This window comes from Misgurnus anguillicaudatus, chromosome 19, assembly GCF_027580225.2.
Source record: "Misgurnus anguillicaudatus chromosome 19, ASM2758022v2, whole genome shotgun sequence".
Taxonomy (NCBI): domain Eukaryota; kingdom Metazoa; phylum Chordata; class Actinopteri; order Cypriniformes; family Cobitidae; genus Misgurnus; species Misgurnus anguillicaudatus.
Window position 1 is genome coordinate 21,814,227 of NC_073355.2, and position 21,646 is coordinate 21,835,872.

General features: G+C 38.7%; 1 protein-coding gene across 14 annotated transcripts in view; it reads left to right on the forward strand.

Moving 5' to 3' along the window:
• The window catches only part of srcin1a (SRC kinase signaling inhibitor 1a), a 143,686-nt gene that overhangs the window by 117,118 nt on the left and 4,922 nt on the right, over nucleotides 1-21,646 (forward strand). For 6 of the 14 annotated variants that reach the window (XM_055191903.2, XM_055191919.2, XM_073857126.1 and 3 more), the window contains 11 exons: nucleotides 1,560-1,687; nucleotides 2,255-2,275; nucleotides 4,474-4,634; nucleotides 10,063-10,238; nucleotides 10,943-11,073; nucleotides 11,162-11,309; nucleotides 11,401-11,719; nucleotides 12,668-13,081; nucleotides 13,698-13,850; nucleotides 17,761-17,823; nucleotides 18,098-18,880. In XM_055191903.2, the coding sequence (XP_055047878.2) occupies nucleotides 1,560-1,687; nucleotides 2,255-2,275; nucleotides 4,474-4,634; nucleotides 10,063-10,238; nucleotides 10,943-11,073; nucleotides 11,162-11,309; nucleotides 11,401-11,719; nucleotides 12,668-13,081; nucleotides 13,698-13,850; nucleotides 17,761-17,823; nucleotides 18,098-18,880 (2,497 nt within the window). Of the gene's footprint in view, nucleotides 1-1,559; nucleotides 1,688-2,254; nucleotides 2,276-4,473; nucleotides 4,635-10,062; nucleotides 10,239-10,942; nucleotides 11,074-11,161; nucleotides 11,310-11,400; nucleotides 11,720-12,667; nucleotides 13,082-13,697; nucleotides 13,851-15,098; nucleotides 15,300-17,760; nucleotides 17,824-18,097; nucleotides 18,881-21,646 lie in introns of those variants that run through there. The other 8 variants (XM_073857127.1, XM_073857128.1, XM_073857130.1 and 5 more) reach the window with 6 other exon arrangements.

The window sequence follows — 21,646 nt, forward strand, 5'->3', positions numbered from 1 at the left end:
AAAATCAAGTTATGGATTTGAATTTTTTATGTTTTTATAACCTAAAGATGCTATGTGAAAGTTTGTAACAGAAAATAGTGGATTTCATCTTGTCACTTTCTTGGTATAGAAAACACGTTTTTACCGAAATTTGTCAAAATGGATTTATTGCGTTTCGGAACCAAACTCTTCAATTGTTATTTTAAGAACCTTTGATTGAATGGTTCTTTAAGGAAAACCAAAAATGGTTCCTCCATGGCATTGCGAAAAAAGAGCTTTTATGCACCTTTATATGCAAGTTTTATAGTATGTGATAGTCACTAAACAATTTAAACAGATTAGCACTAGTTGTTTAGGCAAATATTTAAAGGCGGGGTGCATGATCTCTGAAAGCCAATGTTGACATTTGAAATCACCTAAACAAACACGCCCCTACCCCAATAGAATCTGGACCTTCTTTTGATAGACCCGCCCCACACATACGCAACCCAGGAAACAATGTCAGATAGTAGACACGCCCGTAACTGCTGATTGGCTACAAGTGTGTTTTTCAAAAATCATGCACCCTGCCTTTACCTGGTTGGTTTTGAAAATATGCAGTTATGCACATCCCTATTTGCAATTCAGCTGTTGGCTGTTCTTACTGTATGTGATCCATGAGCTTGCAAATTGTCTTCACTTGCTAAATGTTTGTACTGAGATTGTGTGTTGTACCTTTTGTCCTGCAATTGCCATGAGTCTTCCACTTTGGTGCTTTGATGTGGCCAGCCATTTACTGTATAGTCATTCATATACTATTACATCATATATGATATATATAGATTATCATTAATAAGAGTGTAAAACTAAGAAGCATTACTTAGATTATAACCAGGAGAAGAGAGTTAAAAGAGTTGAGTTACAAGTTAGCAAAATTACAGTAGTGTTGAGTAATGGCCAGTTGCAGTTCATATCAATTGTGATGTTAGTGTCCCGATACAGTATCTTATTGCCTGATTAGACTGCTGAGATTAGTACTGCAAGTACTAGGTAAAAAGAGTTGCCAGCCGTTGTCAGAGCCAGTGTGGTAAAGCAGTTGTGTGGATCATGAAACTGGTATAAAGCATTGTAGTTTATTATTTAAAATGCTGTAGTGCACTGTCAGGCAAATGAATTGAAGTTCATGGAGTATAATGTGATGTATTACAGAGCTTAATTCATTATGAAGTGCATTACTTCTATAGATACGGTAGCATACATTTGTTAGAGGAATTATGGAGATTAGAAACGGCAGAAAATGAAAACTTATCAAGTGCCAAATGCGAGTAAAAATTAGTGAGGGAATAAAATGAAGTTACTTACTGGCTGCTAGCTTTATTAGGAACCGCACTGTTACTATAGTTTAAATTGAATAGTAGGAGGAGTAGGAGGCAGATTTTTTCAGTGTAGTTTCCCCTTAGTGTTGTACTAGATGGTTATTAGCACAGTTTAAGCTGCTGTAGTACAGAAAAGGACAGTTTAGTGTGCTGTAGTGTAGTATAGATTAGCGTAGCGTTAGGTACTGTAGTACAGTGGTAGTATCATGGCTGTATAATCCTCAGATGCGGCCTGCTGCGTCTCTGCATGATGGCGGGCTGCCCTCCGGACCAGGGTGCGGAGTTTTCACGGCCCTTCCCTTTCTCTTCCAGCGAGAAGACCGAATCCACCAGCGACGGCTCCGCCACTGGAAGTGAGTCAAACTGCATCCTCTCTGGTTTGTCCAGAGCATTCACGAAGAAGGCTGTGTTTTTAAACTTTAGCACTTTTACGAGTTGAGTAGGTACTGTTATGGCTCACATTAATATTCATGCTGGCCTGAGGGAAAGCGGTTTGACGTACGGTGATCTCAGAACATTCAGGCCTTTGACCTGCCGTGTGCTTTATGAGTCATCAAAACAAGTGACATCATTTTTATCAGATAGATAAATCTTGATAGAAGCTCCTCATCTTTTCATATCACACTTAAATCAGTGAAGGGTGTCCTCAGAGAGCGCTCTTTGAGTGGATGCCCCTTCAAAGGCTGAATCCTGACTTTTGATTTGCTAGATTCGCCTTTGAAGGTTCTCCACAGTGGAAATTGTTGAGTCAGAATTGACTCACACCTCGGTAAAGGGGCATCAGGTGGTTCCTTGTGAGGCTTGGTCACAACCCTTTGAATCTGTCCAATCCCACGTGTTGTTCCGATACTTTAGCACATTTTATAGTTAAATCTAATAAGAAACTGGGACAAGATGACAGCTTCTATTGTATGTTACAGCTGGCCGGCTGAAGAAGAAAGGTAGCTTTGTCTCTGATCTCTCATTTTCAGTTTAAATTACCTCTCTTTCCCAGTCTATGTCTGTTTTTACAACAGTGTAAACCGTCTTTTCTATTGTTTGTTCCCACAAACACTTTTAAATGCGTCTTCCCTCTATGATTTTCCTGCACTTTAGATGATTCTCTCCCTCAGTCTGTTTTCAATCCTGAAGTCGACACATTCACATATTAAAGTCAAATGTGAAAATGTGTTGTTATCTTACCTGAATCTTGAGGGAAAACAACTGACTGGAGAGGGGTGCTTATATTTCTGTACTCTACACTAACAGCATGTTCACTTCTGAATTGACTCTAAATGGGACAACGTTCTTTGTGTGTGAGTTTTAGTGTGTGTTTGGCTGCGTCCGAAGCTGAACAATTCTGTCTTTGTTGGGAGTACTATATGGAGATGGTGGAGCATTAAAGTCCCCATGACATCAAAAATGATCATTCTTATTTTTTCAATGGAATATTGCAGTGTTTATTATAAACAACTGATCCATGCAAGTCATTATTTTTTCAAAAAGGAATGTGGCCTCATAAACTAAAATCTAAACATGTAATTCCGCCCTCTTGTGGCTATCATTCTCTGATGATGTCAGCTAGACGGCTTGGGCAGGAGCATCAGTTAACTCCGCCCCCCCTCCACCAACTGTGAGTCTGATGCCAGTTCCATTTCTGGATAAAACGCCTCCTTTTCTATATCCAAACAGTGAAAAACACTAGCCACACCCACTATTTTCCTCACGTTGTATTCCGTCCGTTTTACTTGGAAATACGTTACGGCACGGAAGTAAAGTCGATCGCGACTTCTGGTTCATGGGGACTTTAAGGCCTATCTGACTTTATTGTTTGCATCACATTATGTCTACTGAGATGCCTTTATCTGGTAGGTGTTTAAAGGAAGCATACTGTAAATGCATCCTATATTATTTAAATGTAAATGTGTTAAATTACATTATTTATTTTTTCTTAAATTATGACTGAGAAGTAATCACTGTAGTCACATATTTTTAAACACTTGAATTGGTTTTACTTCAAAGACATGATGTTAAAGTACAAGCCTTGTCTGTTTCTGATGCAGCCTGTGTTTAAAGAGCAACTATTTCATTGCTAAAAAACAACGTTATTTTGTGTATTTGGTATAATACAATGTGTTTGCGTGGTTTATGGTTAAAAAAACACATTATTTTACACATACAGTACATTTTTGTAGCTCCAGATTTCACTCTCTTCCTGAAGCGCACGGATTTGAAAATCTCTCGCTGCGTCCCAAACCGCATACTTCTATACTATATAGTAGGCGAAAAGCACTACTTCTCGTGCTCTTTGCCTACTGTGTAGTGTGGAGGTAGGCGGTTTGGGAAGCAGCGTCTGTGTCCCTGATTGGCCTGCTAATCTGTACGTTGTGATAGCCTGAAAACCTCTGACGTCAGCAGGAAATGTGACGCTCCTTACCATGTTTGAAAGATTTGCGCACAATGCAATGCTAACAGTAGTTAACTTACAGGATGAGGACTTATGATAATGTCAGTCTTGTCCATGTCAACAGGCCCAGGAAGTAAACTGTTGCCTACAATCCGTGTGTTTGTTGTAAGAGATTTACTTTGGAGACGATAACTCGCGTCATCGTTTACTTTGGGGTTTGTACCTTTTGCATATCGTTAACATGTACTAATATACACTTACACGCAAAGGATTTTTAAAAACATGAATCTTAAAATAGGTGCTCTTTAAAATAATAGGATTAGATGGGTGTGGGTGTTCAATGACTCCTGAAGTCCTGCTTTTCTTGTGGGGTTTAAACTAAACTGAAGGGGGAGGTTTCCCGGACGGGGCTTATTCTGGTTCAAGACTGGGCTGTCTCAGTTTACTAACATCTTGGACTGACATATATCTTTGCCTCAAGATGGAAACCAGTATTGGTTTGTTTGTAAAAACTACTTAAATGTCAAAATATAATTTAGGCCTAGTCCTGGATGAATCTAAACACTGTCCGGGAAACTGCCCCTTAAAGGTGGATCTATACTGAGATGGCAACAGACTGGGGTGCGGATCCACCCCTGGGTAGTAGCTAGATTGAGCAATGGTTTATATAACATTTATGGGTAGATGGTGACTGTTAAATAACAGTATAACCTCAGATTATTAACTCTCTCTATCCTATGTTGTGGTTGTAAGCTCTGACACCATCTGCTCCGCTGGCTCTGATGCCTCCACCTTCATCTGGGGGTTCTCAGTCCTCAACTGTCTCCAGGCTACAGATGCAGCTTCACCTACACGACCTACAACAAAATGCCACTGATCTACGCAAACAGCTCGCACAGCTCCGTAAAATGCAGGTAATGCATTCCAACATGCACGCGCTCATCTTGACTATATCTCGACATGCAGTAACGCCACATGCATGACGTGATAAAGCATCAAGCGATAAATCACTTCAGTTTTCTGTGTTAATCTGAGTTTTGTCCTCACCGTGGGCGAACGTCAACAACGTGGCAAGTCACTCGCATGATTTCTATTTTTGTTACATCGTGTCAGGTACTTTAGTTCCACCCACAGTAAAATGTGGATGATTTTACTTTCAGGGAGGAAACACATTCTTGATGCTCGAAGCTTGAAATATAGTTTATATTGAAAAATAATTGAATCACCGTGAGTCATAATTGTGAGTTTTCAAAGCTTTGCATGTATTAACATTAATGCTGCACACATTGTTTATTTCTTGATTTTTATTGGTTGCCATTATTGAATTGTAATTGAATTCTGATTCATTGTTGAAAACTGATTCTTTGTTGAATTGTTGTAATCATTTTTGGTAGCACCATGAGAATAATAATAATCTGTATTCTAATAGATCCTTTGCTCTTTATTTTGTCATATTAGTGCTACAATGCTTCCCGTCTTACTCAAAAATGAACTATAGTGTAAAAACCCAAAAAGATGCTACAGTATGTCCATGGTAGTCAGTGTCTATACGTGTTGGAATACCAATGTAAGCTTGACAGATGGAAAAAGGAGAGATCATTACATTTTTACTTCCATGGGAATACGGAAGGCAAACATAACAATAATATTTATATACAATTTCAGCAGTATCAGTCAGGAATATACTGCATCTGTCAAAATGTCATTTTGGATCAACAGTCCCAAGACATCTCTGACAAGAAGGATAGATATAGGATCTGATGTCAAAACAGTACAAAATGTATAATAAATGAATACATAAGGATTGTAAAGGGTTGCATGTACAGGCAGCTGTCAGATTGCCATGGTGACAGTGGGGTGACAGGTTGAATACTTTGATAGAGGAAATGTTTGTCTTGGTGAATGTGTAATGATGCAGAAACGGCAGGAGGTGCGGAGAGAGGTGAGGAATATGCCAAAAGCAAAACAGAAAGTGACGGGATTAAAACAACACAGAAGTCGATTTCCATAGGATTGTTTGCTTGTGTGTAGGCTATAGCGCTCCCACAAAATTTGGGAACAAAAGGAAAATTTTTATTTGGACAAATCTTAATGAAAAATGCCTAATGAAAATGACTAAAAATCTTTAAAAGTCATTCTCAAGTCAATCTCAACAGCAAATCAATCTTTTTGCTATGCTATCTATAGACATAACCACTAAAGAGTTAATGACAAAAGTGTGGAAATCCCTGCCAGGAATTCTGATCCCACAAATCATTACTGTATTGTCTCAGAACGTGTGTGTGTGTGTGTGTGCGTGTGTGCGTGTGTGTGTGTGTGTGTGTGTGTGTGTGTGTGTGTGTGTGTGTGTGTGTGTGTGAGCATGTGTAGTTATTTATTTCTGGCCTGCTCGTGAGTGTGATTTGCTCCTATTGCAGGACAGGCAATAACTCTTAATACAATACTCAATGATAAGATGCTATAGGCCTGTGGGGACACATCATAGAGAGAGAGAGAGAAATAGAGAGCATCACAGGTCTGGTCTCAAATCAAGTCAACTTTTTCAGTCAGCAGCCCCATTAAAGTGCCTTGGAACGTATTCTCTGCCAACTCCATTCTGCCAACCGAACTATAGCAACGCTGTTAAAAGTTAAAGGCACAGAAAGTAAAGGACATAAAAGCATGCAGACGGATAATGTTTAGATTGGTGTCAGTTGCTTTGGTGTCGAGAGCCAAGCCTCCGGTGTCATGACAACAGCGAATTGCTGAGTTAGAAAATTACCTTCCCGAGTGCTGTAGCTGGAGACACGGCCCTTGCCCTCATCCCGTTACCTAGGAGACATGAATATGTTGAATTATGTATGAGACTCATAAATAATTCTGCTCGAAAAAGAACTGCTGCGAAACAACACTAAAACCTATTGGAATGTACATACATACGGTGGAAAGGAGCAGCGTTTCGCACACTTTTCTCATTATGGCTACTCTGCAAGTGACAAAGTCAGCCTGGTATTTCTCTGAGGGCAAACAAACACTGTCTGCACAATGCTTACACATCACAAAATAATGGTGGGACACAATAAAATGTTTGGGACTCTAATTCCTACCCATATGGCAAAAAATATATATATTTAGGGCCTGAGCACCAAGGTGCGAGGACCATATTGTTCTTCAAGGGTTTTTTTCAAATATAATTTTAAATACAAAGTTTTACAGAGTTATACAAAGTTTCTTTTCCAATTTTTTTCTATTTATAAACCGTTTCATCGGACGCACGTGATACACGTCTGGGTCCGAACCTTACTTCCGGTTTCGTTTTTTTTTTTAAGGTCTGACTAGTTGCTAAACTGATCTCTTGAACAAATGCCTCGTCGAAAATAACAAATGTATTGGTTTCCTAGGTAATCTATGTGTTGTTTTTATGCTTGTTATATAAATAATCTACGTTTAAAGAACTTTGTTGTTATTTATTCTTAGCGGAGTTTACCGGAAGTTACGTGCAGCCGCTTGTTTATGTTGTTACTGCTGAAACAGTCTATATGAATATAAATGCTTTAAAATATATTTGTTTTAAAATTTATTTCAAAATATACAAAAAAAAATGCCAAAAATATTTTGAAATATGTTTACAAAAATGTATTTTTCACCAATATATTTTTTGGAAATTTTTTGTATATTTTGAAATATATTTTTAAATAGATATATTTTAAAGCAATTATATTCACATCGAATTGGAAAATAAACTTTGTACAATATAACAAGTAGTTTAAAAAAAGTTTCAAATTACATACATTTTCAAAAGCAAAAAAAACTTATAATTTTTTATTTGATGCATACTTTTATATTAATTTTATACTTCTGCTTTGTACATTTTATACAAACGTTTATATTTTGTCCTGGAAAAATCTATTTATTGTTGGATGGGATGTAAAATTAGAAATGTATTTGTTAACCCTAAAATACATTTTGAAATTTATGTTAATATATGAAGGTTAAAACTAAATATATTTTCAAATATAAAAATATATATTAAATTAAGCTTAACTTTCTTAAAATACAAAATGTATTTAGCATATATTTAAAACATATTTTGGGCCAGAAAATGTATTTTTTGCCATATAGGTAAACAAAAACTATTTTAAAACACCTAAACTGAAAAAAAATTATTCATTTAATTTACTCCATTGTTAAGGTAAGCTTATTTAAGCTACATCTAAACAAAAAAAATAGAAATACAAAACAAAACAAAAAACTTTTGTTTAAATGTAGCTTAAATAAATTGATTGCAACCGCTTACCTTAAAAAAAATTGAGTAAATTGAATGAATCATTTTTTCAGTGTGTTTTCCGCAAATAAACTCAAGGACATTAATGTGCATTTGCAGGTAGTTATTGGATCATATACGGATATGATTAATGCTATCAAGGGCAAGCAATGTGCGTAGATTTATACGGTTATATACAGTGCGCAAACATATGCACTTAATCTCTAGCAAGGACAATTCTGCATTCAATAACATCAAACCTTCACTCGCAATTTGACACAGTGTGACAGCTGCATATGGTCAGAGATGCTACATACGCATGCACATTTATGAGTGGTCCGATGGTGATGGCTTTGTTTTGATATACTGTGACAGCTGACCTTCTATAAACTTTTCCCAAGCAGCATAGTCACCCATAAAAGACGCATTTCCCACACTGATATACTGTACTTAAAACACCTTGTGGGTATTTATACACATAAAATCTGTAATGCAACGTGATGTATACATGTAGGAAATGTTCTTGGTTCAATATACCAATCATGCTTACTAAAAATACCTCTGTTGTTCTCACCTTGATGTACATTTTTATAGATGTACGCACTTGGGAGATGCTTTTATCTTAAGTGATGTACAGTGCATTCATGTATGTGTCTCTTGTGGGTATTAAACCCATGACTTTAGCATTGCTTATACGATATGCTCTATTAGTTAAAGCTCATATAACACACGCTGTTTCTGCATTTCTGAGGTTAATCTGGAGTACCTATAGAGTAGTATTACATCCTTTATATCTCCGAAGAGTCTTTAGTTTAATCAGATTTATAAAAGAAAGATTAGCTTTATCGATTCTTTCCGATAATGTACGAAAAAATGAAGAAGGGGCAGTTACTACTGCGGGAGGAGTGAGTCACGAGTCATGCAACACTATACAACAGTTTAACTTATGATTCACTACATGTTCGTGTCATTTATATAATATGCACACGCCTATTTCTAACATAAGATATAAGTCTTACTTACCGCATGCAACTCATGACCCGGTTGAGACTTTTCAATGAAATCCAGTGCATCAAACGCACACGCAAAACTCTGCTGCTACCCCGGAAAATAAACTTTATCCATGGTTTCCATAAGGCTGGCTTACTTCTCCTTACATCCAAAACAGAAGAGTACCGTACTTTCCGGACTATAAGTCGCACCGGAGTTTAAGCCAAAAATGTGTCATTAAGATGAAATAACATATATAAGTCACAGTAGACTATATGTCGCGTTTATTTAGAAAATTATTTCACAAAATCCAAGCCGAAGAACAGACATTTAATCTGGAAAGGCGAGTTATTCAACTAAACAATAGCACAGAACAGCCGGCTGAATAGATGTCTGTACGTTAAAGTAATATTATCAGTTATTTAAACGATAAACCAAAGCATACAGAACTTACCTGGAAGGTTGAATAGGCTAAATTAACCGAACAAGCCAACTAGCGTGAACATACTCGTCAATCCGCATCACTTAATCCATTGAATTACATAAATACAGGAGCAGCATATAGCGGACTCTTGCGGCTGTAGAGAATAATGTTGTCTCTTGCCTCATAAATGTCAAAATGAATTCATATTGACTTTCAAGGCGCACCTGACTATAAGAAGCAGCACCAGCCAAAATATGAGGAAAAAAAACGGCTTGTAGACCGAAAAATACGGTAGATGTAGAAGCTGCAAGATCATTTAATGCCTTAAATGTAAGCAATAAGATCTTAAAATGAATACATAAAGCCAACGGCAACCAGTAAAGATCATGCTGTACAGGAGTTACTTTATGTGAGCCGTGTGCCTGGTGGACGTGAGCGCCCTATCTGCTGAGTTTTGTACATACTGTATCCTTATAATTCGTTTTTTGGGGAGGCCAGAAAATAGAGCACTGCAATAATCCAGACCTAATGTGACTAAATTATATCCATTTTAACCAATCATTCAACCCCAAACTTGAAATGTATGCTGTTCCATGACCAAGAAAGGATGTTTATCCAGGAAACTTATAGTTTTCAACTTGTCCCACGTAAAGCAGACTGCAATGATGGGTGTGTATGTGTGTAGTTGCAGAACCAGGACTCCATACGCAGTCTTTTGAAGAGGACCGAGACGGAGCTGAGTCTGCGCCTCTCTGATGCTCTGAGGAAACAGGAAGACCCTCTCCAGAGACAGCGCCTCCTGGTGGAAGAGGAGAGACTTAAATACCTCAACGAGGAGGAACTTATAATACAGCAACTACAGTGCGACTTATACACACACACACTTGTCTATCTGATGTGATAAGGGACTTGGTAATGCACAAAAAATTCTTATGAAACTCATTTATGGCGCAGCTTGATCCAGAATGTGGAGCTTAAACACACAATACTGCCCATCTAACCTCAGCAGCTCATTTCTCTCAAAACACCAGACCTACCTGACCTTACCGATCGCTTGTACAAAGAAGGACAGCATCTCATTGATTTATTTTGTTGCAATTAAAAGCAGCGGGGGTGAATAAATCCGCCTCTTCAACTCCCCGCCAGACCGGTCGTGTTGCTTTTAATTGATAGTGGTTATTAAGTATAGCTAACAGGCAGCTGATGTGATTCAATTATTAACCGTGCTGTTGTAACAAACCATTTGGCGGGGGTTGGATTTATTTGACGTGGTTAAATTGGATTTTGAGTGTAAACACTCCGACTGTGTCTCAGTCATTTAGCTTTAACACACCCCGCTGTACCGACACTTATTCAAATACGGGCAGACGCTGTGGCACGGCTTTGGATTTTTTACACTGACATTTCTGAACCGTTTAAATGTCAAAAGTGTTTATAAAACGGATTTAACAAAGAAGAGGGGTAACACTAACCTTTCTTGCGTTAAGTGTTTGTTAATGACTTATTTACTAAGATGTAAAGAATTCTGTATAGGCATGTAATACTGATTATGTTTATGTTGACAGTGATCTAGAAAAGTCAGTGGAGGAAATCCAGAAGGAGATGTCTGTCAATCATCGGCATGTGAGTGTGCAGGAGCTGGAGGAGAAAACTTCCCTGCTAAGGAGACTGGGAGAGACTCTTACAGAGCTCAAGAGTGAGACACACCTCATCACGTTCACATATACACTTGAAACTTACAGATGAGAGTCATTGACTTCTCCATCTGTGTGTTTCTTACACAGATCAATTCCCTGGACTTCAGAGTAAAATGCGGGTGGTTTTGAGGGTTGAAGTGGAAGCCGTGAAGTTCTTGAAAGAGGAACCGCACAGACTGGACGCCCTTCTGAAACGCTGCAAATCCATCACAGACACGCTTACAACGCTGAGGAGGTATTTTATCACAGTACTTTTAGCAGACTCACACATCCACTTCCTTACCGTTTCTCCATTGCAAATCATGGCTGCTTATTGATTTGTGCAGGCAGGTGAATGAGGGAGTGTGGAAAAAACAGGATGAGTATTCTAGCCCCTCCCCTAAACTCGGAGGAGGGGAGGAGTACAGGAAGAGTACAGATTTTGACATTCCCACCAGCCCACCTCTGAGCCTCAATGAGACCACTCTGGCTAATTGGAGCCCTCACTCTGGTCAGAGCCACGCCCATAACCACACCCACTCCAACCCTTCTCCTGCACAGCGTGAGAAAGATTCTCATGGGATGGGGTCCTTAAAGGGGCGGGGCCTGGAGGAGCTCGGAGGTCGTGGTGGGAACGATAAAGCTTCATCAGTGGAAGTGAGACTGGTGAGATATGAGAGTGTATATAACAGTGCAATACCCTTATGTTCACAATATAAAGGCCATTTCACATCATAAATTGTTCAGCATGCATTATTAAAGGATTAGTCCATTTTCTTAAAAAAATCTGGATAATTTACTCACCACTATGTCATCCAAAATGTTGATATCTTTCTTTGTTCAGTCGAGAAGAAATTATGTTTTTGAGGAAAACATTCCAGGATTTTTCTCATTTTAATGGACTTTAATGGACCCCAACACTTAACAGTTTTAATGCAGTTTAAAATTGCAGTTTCAATGGAGTTTCAAAGGACTCTAAACGACCACAAACGAGGCATAAGGGTCTTCTCCAACCCCCTCGCGACCTCACGTAATTGCGTAAAGGTCACATGTTACATATATGAAACGCACATTTGCGGAACATTTTAAACAATAAACTGACACAAAGACATTAATTAGTATCATTCCACATACAGCGATGTCGGAACGGTCCTCTTTCTCCACACTTGTAAACACTGGGGCGTAGTTTCGATACGTCATCCGTGACCTCTATTTACATGATGACGTATTACATGAGGTTGCGCTGGCGCGCCACAGAACCGGAGATAGACGAGAAGTTGTGGTTTAAAAGTGCATATTTTTTATTTTTCTTGTCATAAATGACAATCTTTTCGCTATATAAGACCCTTATGCCTCGTTTGAGATCGTTTAGAGTCCTTTGAAACTGCAATTTGAAACTGCATTAAAGCTGTTAAGTGTTGGGGTCCATTAAAGCCCATTAAAATGAGAAAAATCCTGGAATGTTTTCCTCAAAAAACACAATTTCTTCTCGACTGAACAAAGAAAGACATCAACACCCCGGACGACATGGTGGTGAGCAAATTATCTGGATTTTTTTAAGAAAATGGACTAATCCTTTAATCATATTTTATTAAATGTTGTGTGTGTCTTCAGGCAGCAGAGAGGGACTGGGAAGAGAAGAGAGCCAGTTTAACACAGTACAGTGCTCAGGACATTAATCGACTGCTGGAGGAGACTCAAGCGGAGCTCATGAAGGCCATTCCGGACTTGGACTTTGCCGCCAAGCAAATCAAACCTGCTCAGAACCAAAATCAGAACCAAAATCAAAACCAGATCCCACCTTGCGCCAACGCCACACCTGAGCACAAGCCTAATAAACCTCAGCATAAACTCTCCAGTAAAGAGGGCGGGTCCAGGCGGGGCTCGGACGAGCTGACGGTGGCGAGGTATCGAACCGAGAAACCCTCAAAGTCTCCTCCTCCCCCACCTCCACGCCGGAGTTTCCCATCCTCCCCTGGACTTATAACACGCAGCGGAGAGACCATCATTCCCGGAAAGAGCATAAAGGTGATTTATACTGTACACACAAATGATTGTACAGTACATTTGTGTATGTGTGCGCTGTATTTTTAAGTTTGTGCATGCAAACTTGCACAAACAAAGTGCTTGTTTAAGAGATGCACACAGATACATCACTTTTATATGAGTGTATGGTTTCAGAAATGTCGTCCATCTCATAAAAGTGGCCTGTGTTTGTGCGTATATTAGTCATGGTTGACATTTCCTTTATCGCCTTGCTGTTGCCATGGTGATAAATCACCTACGGGTTAGACCTGAGGGAGATGATGTTGGTTTCAAGAAATTTCCTTGTGATGACTTTAAATTAACATTCAATTACAGTCACACCTCTGTAGCATTTTATTTCCCTGGAACCTTAGCTAAAAGTAAGTTACGACTAGTTTTGGGGCAGTACGGCTTAAGTTAATTATTACTTGATAATTTTTGCATTCTTCTAACTCTTTCCTTTGTTTACTTGTGGGCAGTTTTGTAATTGGTTTTTATATTTTTGCTGAACAGGATACTCTGAACATTAAATTATGTCTACAGTGCAACAATTACAAAAATAAAATTTTCCATCTCTCCCTTACTAACATCCATAACACGTAACACTAACATAACCCAGAAATCAGAATCAGAAGAGACAGAGTCTCAGAAGCCACACGTGAAGCTGAGGAGAAGTGTATCTGAAGCCCCCCGGCCGGCCTCCACTCCTCCGACCGTCGCCGGAGGAGAGAAAGACGAAGGCGACGAGGACAAGTTAACAGCCGAGCTGGAGGTGAGCACATGTTTTAATGTCCATATGTCAGATGTGCCTGTGTGCACACATACTGAGCATTACAATTACCTTTACACATACAGTACACACACATTGGTGGGTGCTACCGGTTGGCCGGTTCGGGCATTCATTAAGTACTCATTAACAGGTCTACATTTCTTTCTGTGCTCTTTGGCTTATGACCAATTAAGCTGAAATGAGGGGTTTGAGATGTAAAGTGATGTCTTGCTGTTAGGTAGGCGCTGGCGAGTGCATTGTGGGATACCAATTGTGACTAATATAACCATACATAAAACCAATAACTTTATTATACGGCCCTGTGGAATATTTAATTCTGATTGGTCAATCACAGCATTATGCGGTCAGATACTTTTGTACAATTAAGCTGCACGTCCTTGACAACCAATTCCTCTCATACGGCTACAGTCTCTCGACCATCATAAAATCATTTCGAATTATTTTTAAATCAATATTTCATATCCATTTATTTATTTATTTGGTTGGTTGGCAGCCATGTAATAAGATGGTTAATTTATAGTCAGCCTGTTGCTGCCGCATATTAAACTCAGCTTGCGCTTTTTCTTACGTAACAACAATACATTGTGTAGTTTATACTAAAGCCTCTTTTAATCTAAAGAAAGTTATACTCAGACTTTTTTTCCTGCTATTCAAGTTTACATTAAAAGCTCCGCTGGGTTAGTAGAGGACACTGCTGCTGACAAACAGCACTTGATCTGTGCTTGTGTTGATTGTAAGGCTTCTTGAGCCGCTTCAGGGAAGCATCGCACCCTCACATAGACCGCAAGGCTCATTAACACCAACAAGCAGACAGATTTTGTTCTCTTGGTTGAGTGAATGAGAGAGTAAGAAAGCAGATGTCCCCTGTCCATCTGCATGCCTCTGCTAATGAATCTTAAAACAAACCCATAAAGCCCACATTGCTGACCCTTCACTCTACATACCCATTTATGAGCACAAATATAGCAAAAATGTCAAACTTTGTTTAAAGGTGCAGTGTGTAATGTTGAACAGACGTTTATAAATGCCATAAGAGTATTAGATTAAGAATCTCTACCCAGGCAGCAGACAACTCCGGGCCGGATTCGCACTGGAGCTGCTGACTTCGGTGCGGATCCGGCACGGAGTGATCTGATGTGTGGAAAGTGTTTTATGAAAAGTCCAAAATTGTTACTAAAATTGTTCATCCTATTTTTCCATTCATGTCCCTCAATCTTCCTGAGCGCTCAGCTCTTTGAGCGATATCTGACTCCTCCCCTCCCCTCTCCCAGGAAATACCCTCCACCCACTAGTTTACAGCTGTTGCCCTATGTGCCCTCAGCTGGACAGGTAACAGCTCTTCTGCAAGCTAGTGTGGACTGTTTGTGTACACCCATGCACAAACATACACGTGCATCTGTTGATTGCCACAAATGAAAAAACGGTAACACTTTACTTCATAAGACTGACATGACACCTTCATAATCATGACATGACACAGGTTTTATGCACATTTATGACAGCTGTCATTAAGTGTCATTTGTTCAATAGTGTAATTTTTAATGCAAAGATGGCATTGTTTGAATTGTCTTTGTTATGACAACTTGACAGAACTTGACTTGTCATAAGCCTGGGCAAAAAAAAATAGATTTTTCGATTAATTGTTTTTTTTCATGGTCGATTCAAAATCGATTCTCAAAGGCCACAAATCGATTTGTTTTTTTTTATTTCCGCAAACATTAAACGTAAGATTAACATTGATCTAATTACTAGTCTTCTCCACTACACCGTTCTGACTCTTTTCAGCATACATTTTTCATCTTGCATCAAAATTGTATTGTATTTAACATAATTGTATGCATTTGAAAATTAGAGATGGGTTCTGTTTAATGTACACAAGTGTATCTAGAATAAAAGAGTTTAATATACAGGTTTGTGGCTCTTAATTTCTTTTTATTAATTACCCTTGTACATTTATGTTCACTGTTCTTTTTTATAAATGTAGTATTTGTATTAAATCTATATTCATTGAGTTGAATCGAGAATCGAGTCTAAAAATAGTTCAGAGAATCGAAATCGAATCGAGAATCGACATCGAATCGATCTGATAGCTTGTGAATCGAAATTGAATCGATCCGGAACATCTGAATCGATACCCAGCCCTAGTCATAAATATGACAATAATTATCGAATTTAAGAAACTACCTAGCTTTATGGGTTAACATTACATTTAAATGTCATTAAGTGCTAATACTATGTCAAATAATGTTAAATACCTTATTATAAAACGGCTCGTTCTGGTTCTTCATTCTGATTGGTTGAAACACATTCTAAGCCGTGATAAAATACCCAGGTAAACCCACGGTTCAGACCGCATCACAAGTATCACTGCGCCACTGTTGCTGCGTACTGATTTATGAAAATAAGCACCACAGTCTTTTATCATATTTAAATTTTTCTACCTTTGCACAATTATGGCGATATCCAGATAAATGTCAATAAATATTGTTGAGTCATTTCGTCAATAAAGAGAAAACGTTCTCTGAGTTGTTTTGACTTATTGATATTTCCGCTATTATCCACTTGATGGCAATCTTACCCAACTTAAACACTGAGGCATTCACTCGACACAACAGGCTTGAATCTGACCTCTTACTAAAGTTCTTTACAAAAATGGAATTATCTCTGCTTTTAGCTGAAAATTTGAGAGGTGATAACTGATAAGAGAACAAATGAAGGTAGGATGAAACGTTTTTTTTTTTTTTTTGTTTTTTTTTTGGAAAGCGGATGGACTGTTCTTTCATTTGATATTTTATGTTTATTTAAAGAAGATAATTTTTCTGTAAGGCATTAAACTAAAACTGGGTGGCAACTTTAAAAAAAACGCTGATGCAACAAGACATGTCAAAGAATCATACTTAACTGACAACTAACAGAACTTATTCTTCATAACACAGAGGGTTCTTACATTTTCTGACAGAAGAAAAAAGTAACAAAACATTTAATTAATTAATTTAATGTCATTAACTTTGCAGTGATATGGACCCAACGCTGCATGGCTTAACCCATTATTGTACTGCTTTTATTTAATTTTAGGTGAATCGGTCTCCAAATGCAATAATATATAATATAATCAATTGTAATTATTATTATTACTGAATGATTGATTTTATTTGTTAAACACATGGAGGAAACTTAAAAAAACATTATAAATTGAAGAATATTCATGATGTTGTTATAAAACTATTTGACAGAGTATTAACACTTAATGACATTTTAATGACAAATTATATTTGTACCACTGTTGAGGTCAAGAAAAATATTCATGACGCTGTTATAAAACTATATGACAAACTATTAACACTTTAACACAAATTATATTTGTATCACTGGTAAAAAGTGGTCAGTTATGTTGTCTTGGTTATGTCAAGTTGTCATAACAAAGACATATTAAGCAATGTCATCTTTGCATTAAAAATGACATTGAACGAATGACACTTAATGACAGCTGTCATAAATGTGCATAAAATCTCCTTCATGTTCATGGCACGTGTCATGTCATGATTATGACGGTGTCATGTCAGCCATAAAATTTTACAGAAAAAACTTGCACAGTAGACAAAAACCTTTACCTCACTCAACCTGAAGATGCTATTGGGTACAAAGAAATGAAGCACGATCACAGCTTCACAATCACTTATCACCACACAAAGTGTGTGAGTGTTCAGCTGCCAGTGCATGACAGATTTTGTGGGAGTGTGTGTGTTGAATGCTAAATGATACACCGTAGTTCACACCCAGATTTGATCTAAAGCATGATTATTTGGTTTGTATATGAGTACAGAGGCAAATCTCTGGCATTTTTCTGTATAATTTTGTGTCTGTATGTGTCACTACACATGTTTCGCACCAGCAGCTGACTGCATCTCAGTCTGGGTTACATGATCAGTCCAGTGATTTCACAGACGAGGCTCTGGTGAGTTTATTTCGCACACTTCAGTTTTGCTTTATAGTACAAAACCTATATACATACAATACAGTAATATTTTCACACTTGTTGCATTAGAAAATAGATACAGTGAAAGTAAAAGTTTCCATGATTTAATGTGACCTTCACGTAAGATAATCTACAAAAGTTACTTTTTAATATAAATCAACCCTTGGGACATAAACATGCTGAGGTTGAAGCAACACCCATGAGTCACACTGAGGAATTAATTATGCGTATAAATCCTGCTTCTATTCTGCAGATGCAGCATGAAACCTCTCCTGCTCCGGTCCCCCAGATAGTCTTGACTGAATGTAACTCGCTTCCCACGTCCCCTTCCGAGGACTCGACTGAGGCTCGGCCGTCTGCAGAAAAGCAGGATCCCGACGGCGCGCAGGTGGTGAAAGACAATAACTCTGAAAGTGATATCAGAGTGAGTTACTTTAGCCACATTGTGAGGACCCCCAGTCTGTCGCTATGGAAACCAGCTACACGGATACGAGACTTGGACGTGTCCCAGGGGGAATCCCGGACAAAGCAGGCTCCTGTTCGAGATCTGACCCAATCTTGGTCCTCCTTAACAAGGGAGAAACCAATTAAGCAGCCCTTGAAGAGGGCACCGAGGGTCCAGGAGTCTCTTGAGGCAGAGAGAGAGTCGAAAGATGAGCAAATGAGGGATCAGAGGCCGACTACACCGGAATCCACAATGTCAGTCATGCAGGAAAATGGCCCCTCGGAGACGTCTCAGGTCGGTTTGATCCGCACCCAAGGCGTTGGAGGGGAGAGAGAAGACATCTGCCACAGCACCTACCGTCGCCTGGACAGTCTGGAGGAAACCATCCGTGAGCTGGAGCTCAGCCTGATGGAGTTCAGCACTGACCCTCAGACGGGGAACATCATCCCCACCGCTTCCCGAACACAGGGGTCCATCGAGAGATCCAGCAGCACTCTCAGCTCCAATACTCAGAGCTCCGGAGAGGGAGGAGAAATAAATAGACCCCCCGTGCCACCCAAACCTTCCTACATCAGTACATCAACAACCAAGGTTCAGCTCTGCCTTCAGTCTCTGCTTCAGCGTTAGCTCTATCGTTTCCATCTTCTCAGCTATATTTCTATATTCTTTCTGGCTCTTCCCTTGGGTTTCTCGACTAGCTAATGAGTTTATGCTGTTTTTGCGGATGCTTTGATGAATTGTTTGCCCTCCGGTAGCTGATGTTCGTACTTTGTAGAAAAAAAACTGTTATTGTATCTTTCGCACACAATAAATTCTTTCATTTCCTCTGCTTCCTTTCTAGACTGCTGTTTTTCTCTTAAAATGACTATGCAATTTGATTACTTTTCCCTGTCTTATTATCTCTAGTACAGTACATGGACATTAAAACAGTTTTTTATGTGGTGTAATAAAATGTACAGGAAAATGATTCGCTTCAAGCAGTTTTAAGGTAGCTAAAACAGGGCACCACATAATCTACTCCCACCTTCACCTCAGTATGCAAGTATTGCAGTATGCAGCCCAACGCAGAGAGCTATACTTTTTTTACATTTGTTATAAAAAATTTGCATTTATGCATTTGACAGATGCTATAAAAGCAACTTACAGGTACAATGCATTTAACCTAGACGCATTATCAATATGTGTAATCCCTGAGGATCAAACCCACAACCTTTGCATTGTTAATGCAAGTATATTTCCTCTCATCAGAGTTTGTAGTTGAGTATTACTTGACTATTATGGTGTGTGCACACCAAAAGCTAATTTAATTATGTGCGCAAGAATATTACATGCAAAAAATACAATGCAATTGCTACGAACACGCAATATTCGCCTCAAACATTGAAAAACTTGAGCGGCAAATTGTCGTTGAACGCATGACACGTTGTCACACGAGCCAATCAGCTAATAGCATAGACTGTAAAAAAGATGGACGACGCCTGTTCGCTCTCTTCCATTGGTGAAAAGTGAAGCCGCCAGTGTCCCGATATGGCGCTGACATCTTGGGTCTTGAGTCTGCGCAGTAGCGATTTCGGGACCAGTCCTGCGCAGTAGTGAGCAGGAAGTAAAGCCGTGAAATCAAGGCCCCGCCCTCGCAGAATGCGCATATCACACGATATCACAGCTGTCAATCATGACGTGACACCACCGTTTTCATTAAATAACTAACTAAACACAAACTTATTTTACAAAACAAACATTTGAATTTACATCAGCTCAATTAAAAATACTGTAAATGACAGAAACCAGCTTAGGAAAAAAAGATAATTTAGATAATTAGGGTAAAGCTAAATAGAATAAGTTGATATGTACTTGCTTATTAAGTTACTTACAGTATAGTCATTAAGATGTCTGTTGAGTGATCATCACAGTCTTCTAATAGTCCAATGAGAGTTTGTTGACATGTAGATGTAATAATCCTAGTCAACAGAATGTCACTCAAACTTTTTCTTATCTTTACAACTCTGTAGGATCGTGTTTACAAGTGTAGCATTAATTATGCACCTTTTTATGCTGTGAATATACTTGAATTTGTCTCTTGTGGTCACGCTCGTCTTTAGAGAGCATATTTCAGGGTAAAAGCAGCTTTGAATGAATGTGCTGTGAAGCATTAACCCAACAGACTTCATGTGTATTACTCAGCTCCGCTTAAAACAGGGCTGATCTCTGTGAGTGACAGCAAAGAGATTTGGACGATGTCGCTTGGGTTTTCCACTACGTTCAGCTCCTTTCAGCCCACACAGTTGTACGCAAGCCAGCATGCGTCATCATTCCTAACTAACATGTTGTTTGTTCATTTTTAGACCTTTACTGTCTTTTGCTGTTGCCTGGTGCTTTGTCTAACAGATTAAGGGCCCTATTTTAACAATATAAGCGCATTGTCTAAAGCGCACGGTCTAAATGGGTGTGTCCAATGCCACTTTTGCTTATTTAACGACTGGAAAAATGGTTTGTGCGCCGATTGCACGGTCGAAAAGGGTTGTTCTTATCCTTGTAATGAGTAATGGGTGTGTTTTGGGCGTAACGTGCAATAAACCAATGAGAGTCTTATCTCTCATCCCCTTTAAAAGCCTGTTGCGCTGGCGCTATGTCTAATCACTATTAGATGATGGACTTTGTAAACTGAAAAACTAAGCGGAGGAAGAAGACCCCCAGTTTAAGAATAAATGTGTTGTTTTCATTTTTATTGAATTTTTTTTTATTAAAACCTATAGGGCCCTATTTTAACGATCTAAGCGCATTGTATAAAGCGCACAGCGCAACGTCTAAATGGGTGTGTCCGAATCCACTTTTGCTAATTTAACGACGGGAAAAATGGTTTGTGCGCCGAGCACATGGTCGAAAAGGGTTAATGAAATATTTCATGAACAAAAAAGTGTATGAGAATTGAATTTTTAAAGCAATAAAACAGACAATTAATCGTCATAACGTCACAATTTATTAGACGATCAACTGTCAGCCAAATTTCATAATTGTGACAGCCATACAAATGTAAAGCTTATTCAGATTATGTGTAAATCTCAATTTCCCAAAGTTGACCCTTATGACTAGTTTTGTGGTCCATGGTCACATTTGTACATTTTAGTTTACAGTACAGTCATACATTTAATACACTCACATATTTAACCCAGGGTTGGGTAACTATAGGACAGAACACATTTCTGGGTTAAAATGACCCAAAAAAATGGGTTGTTTTAACCCAACTGCTGGGTTATTGTTAATCAACCATGTTGAAACAACCCAATAGTTGGGTTAAAACAACCCATTATTTGGGTCTTTTTAACCCAGAAATGTGTTCTGTCCTATAGTTACCCAACC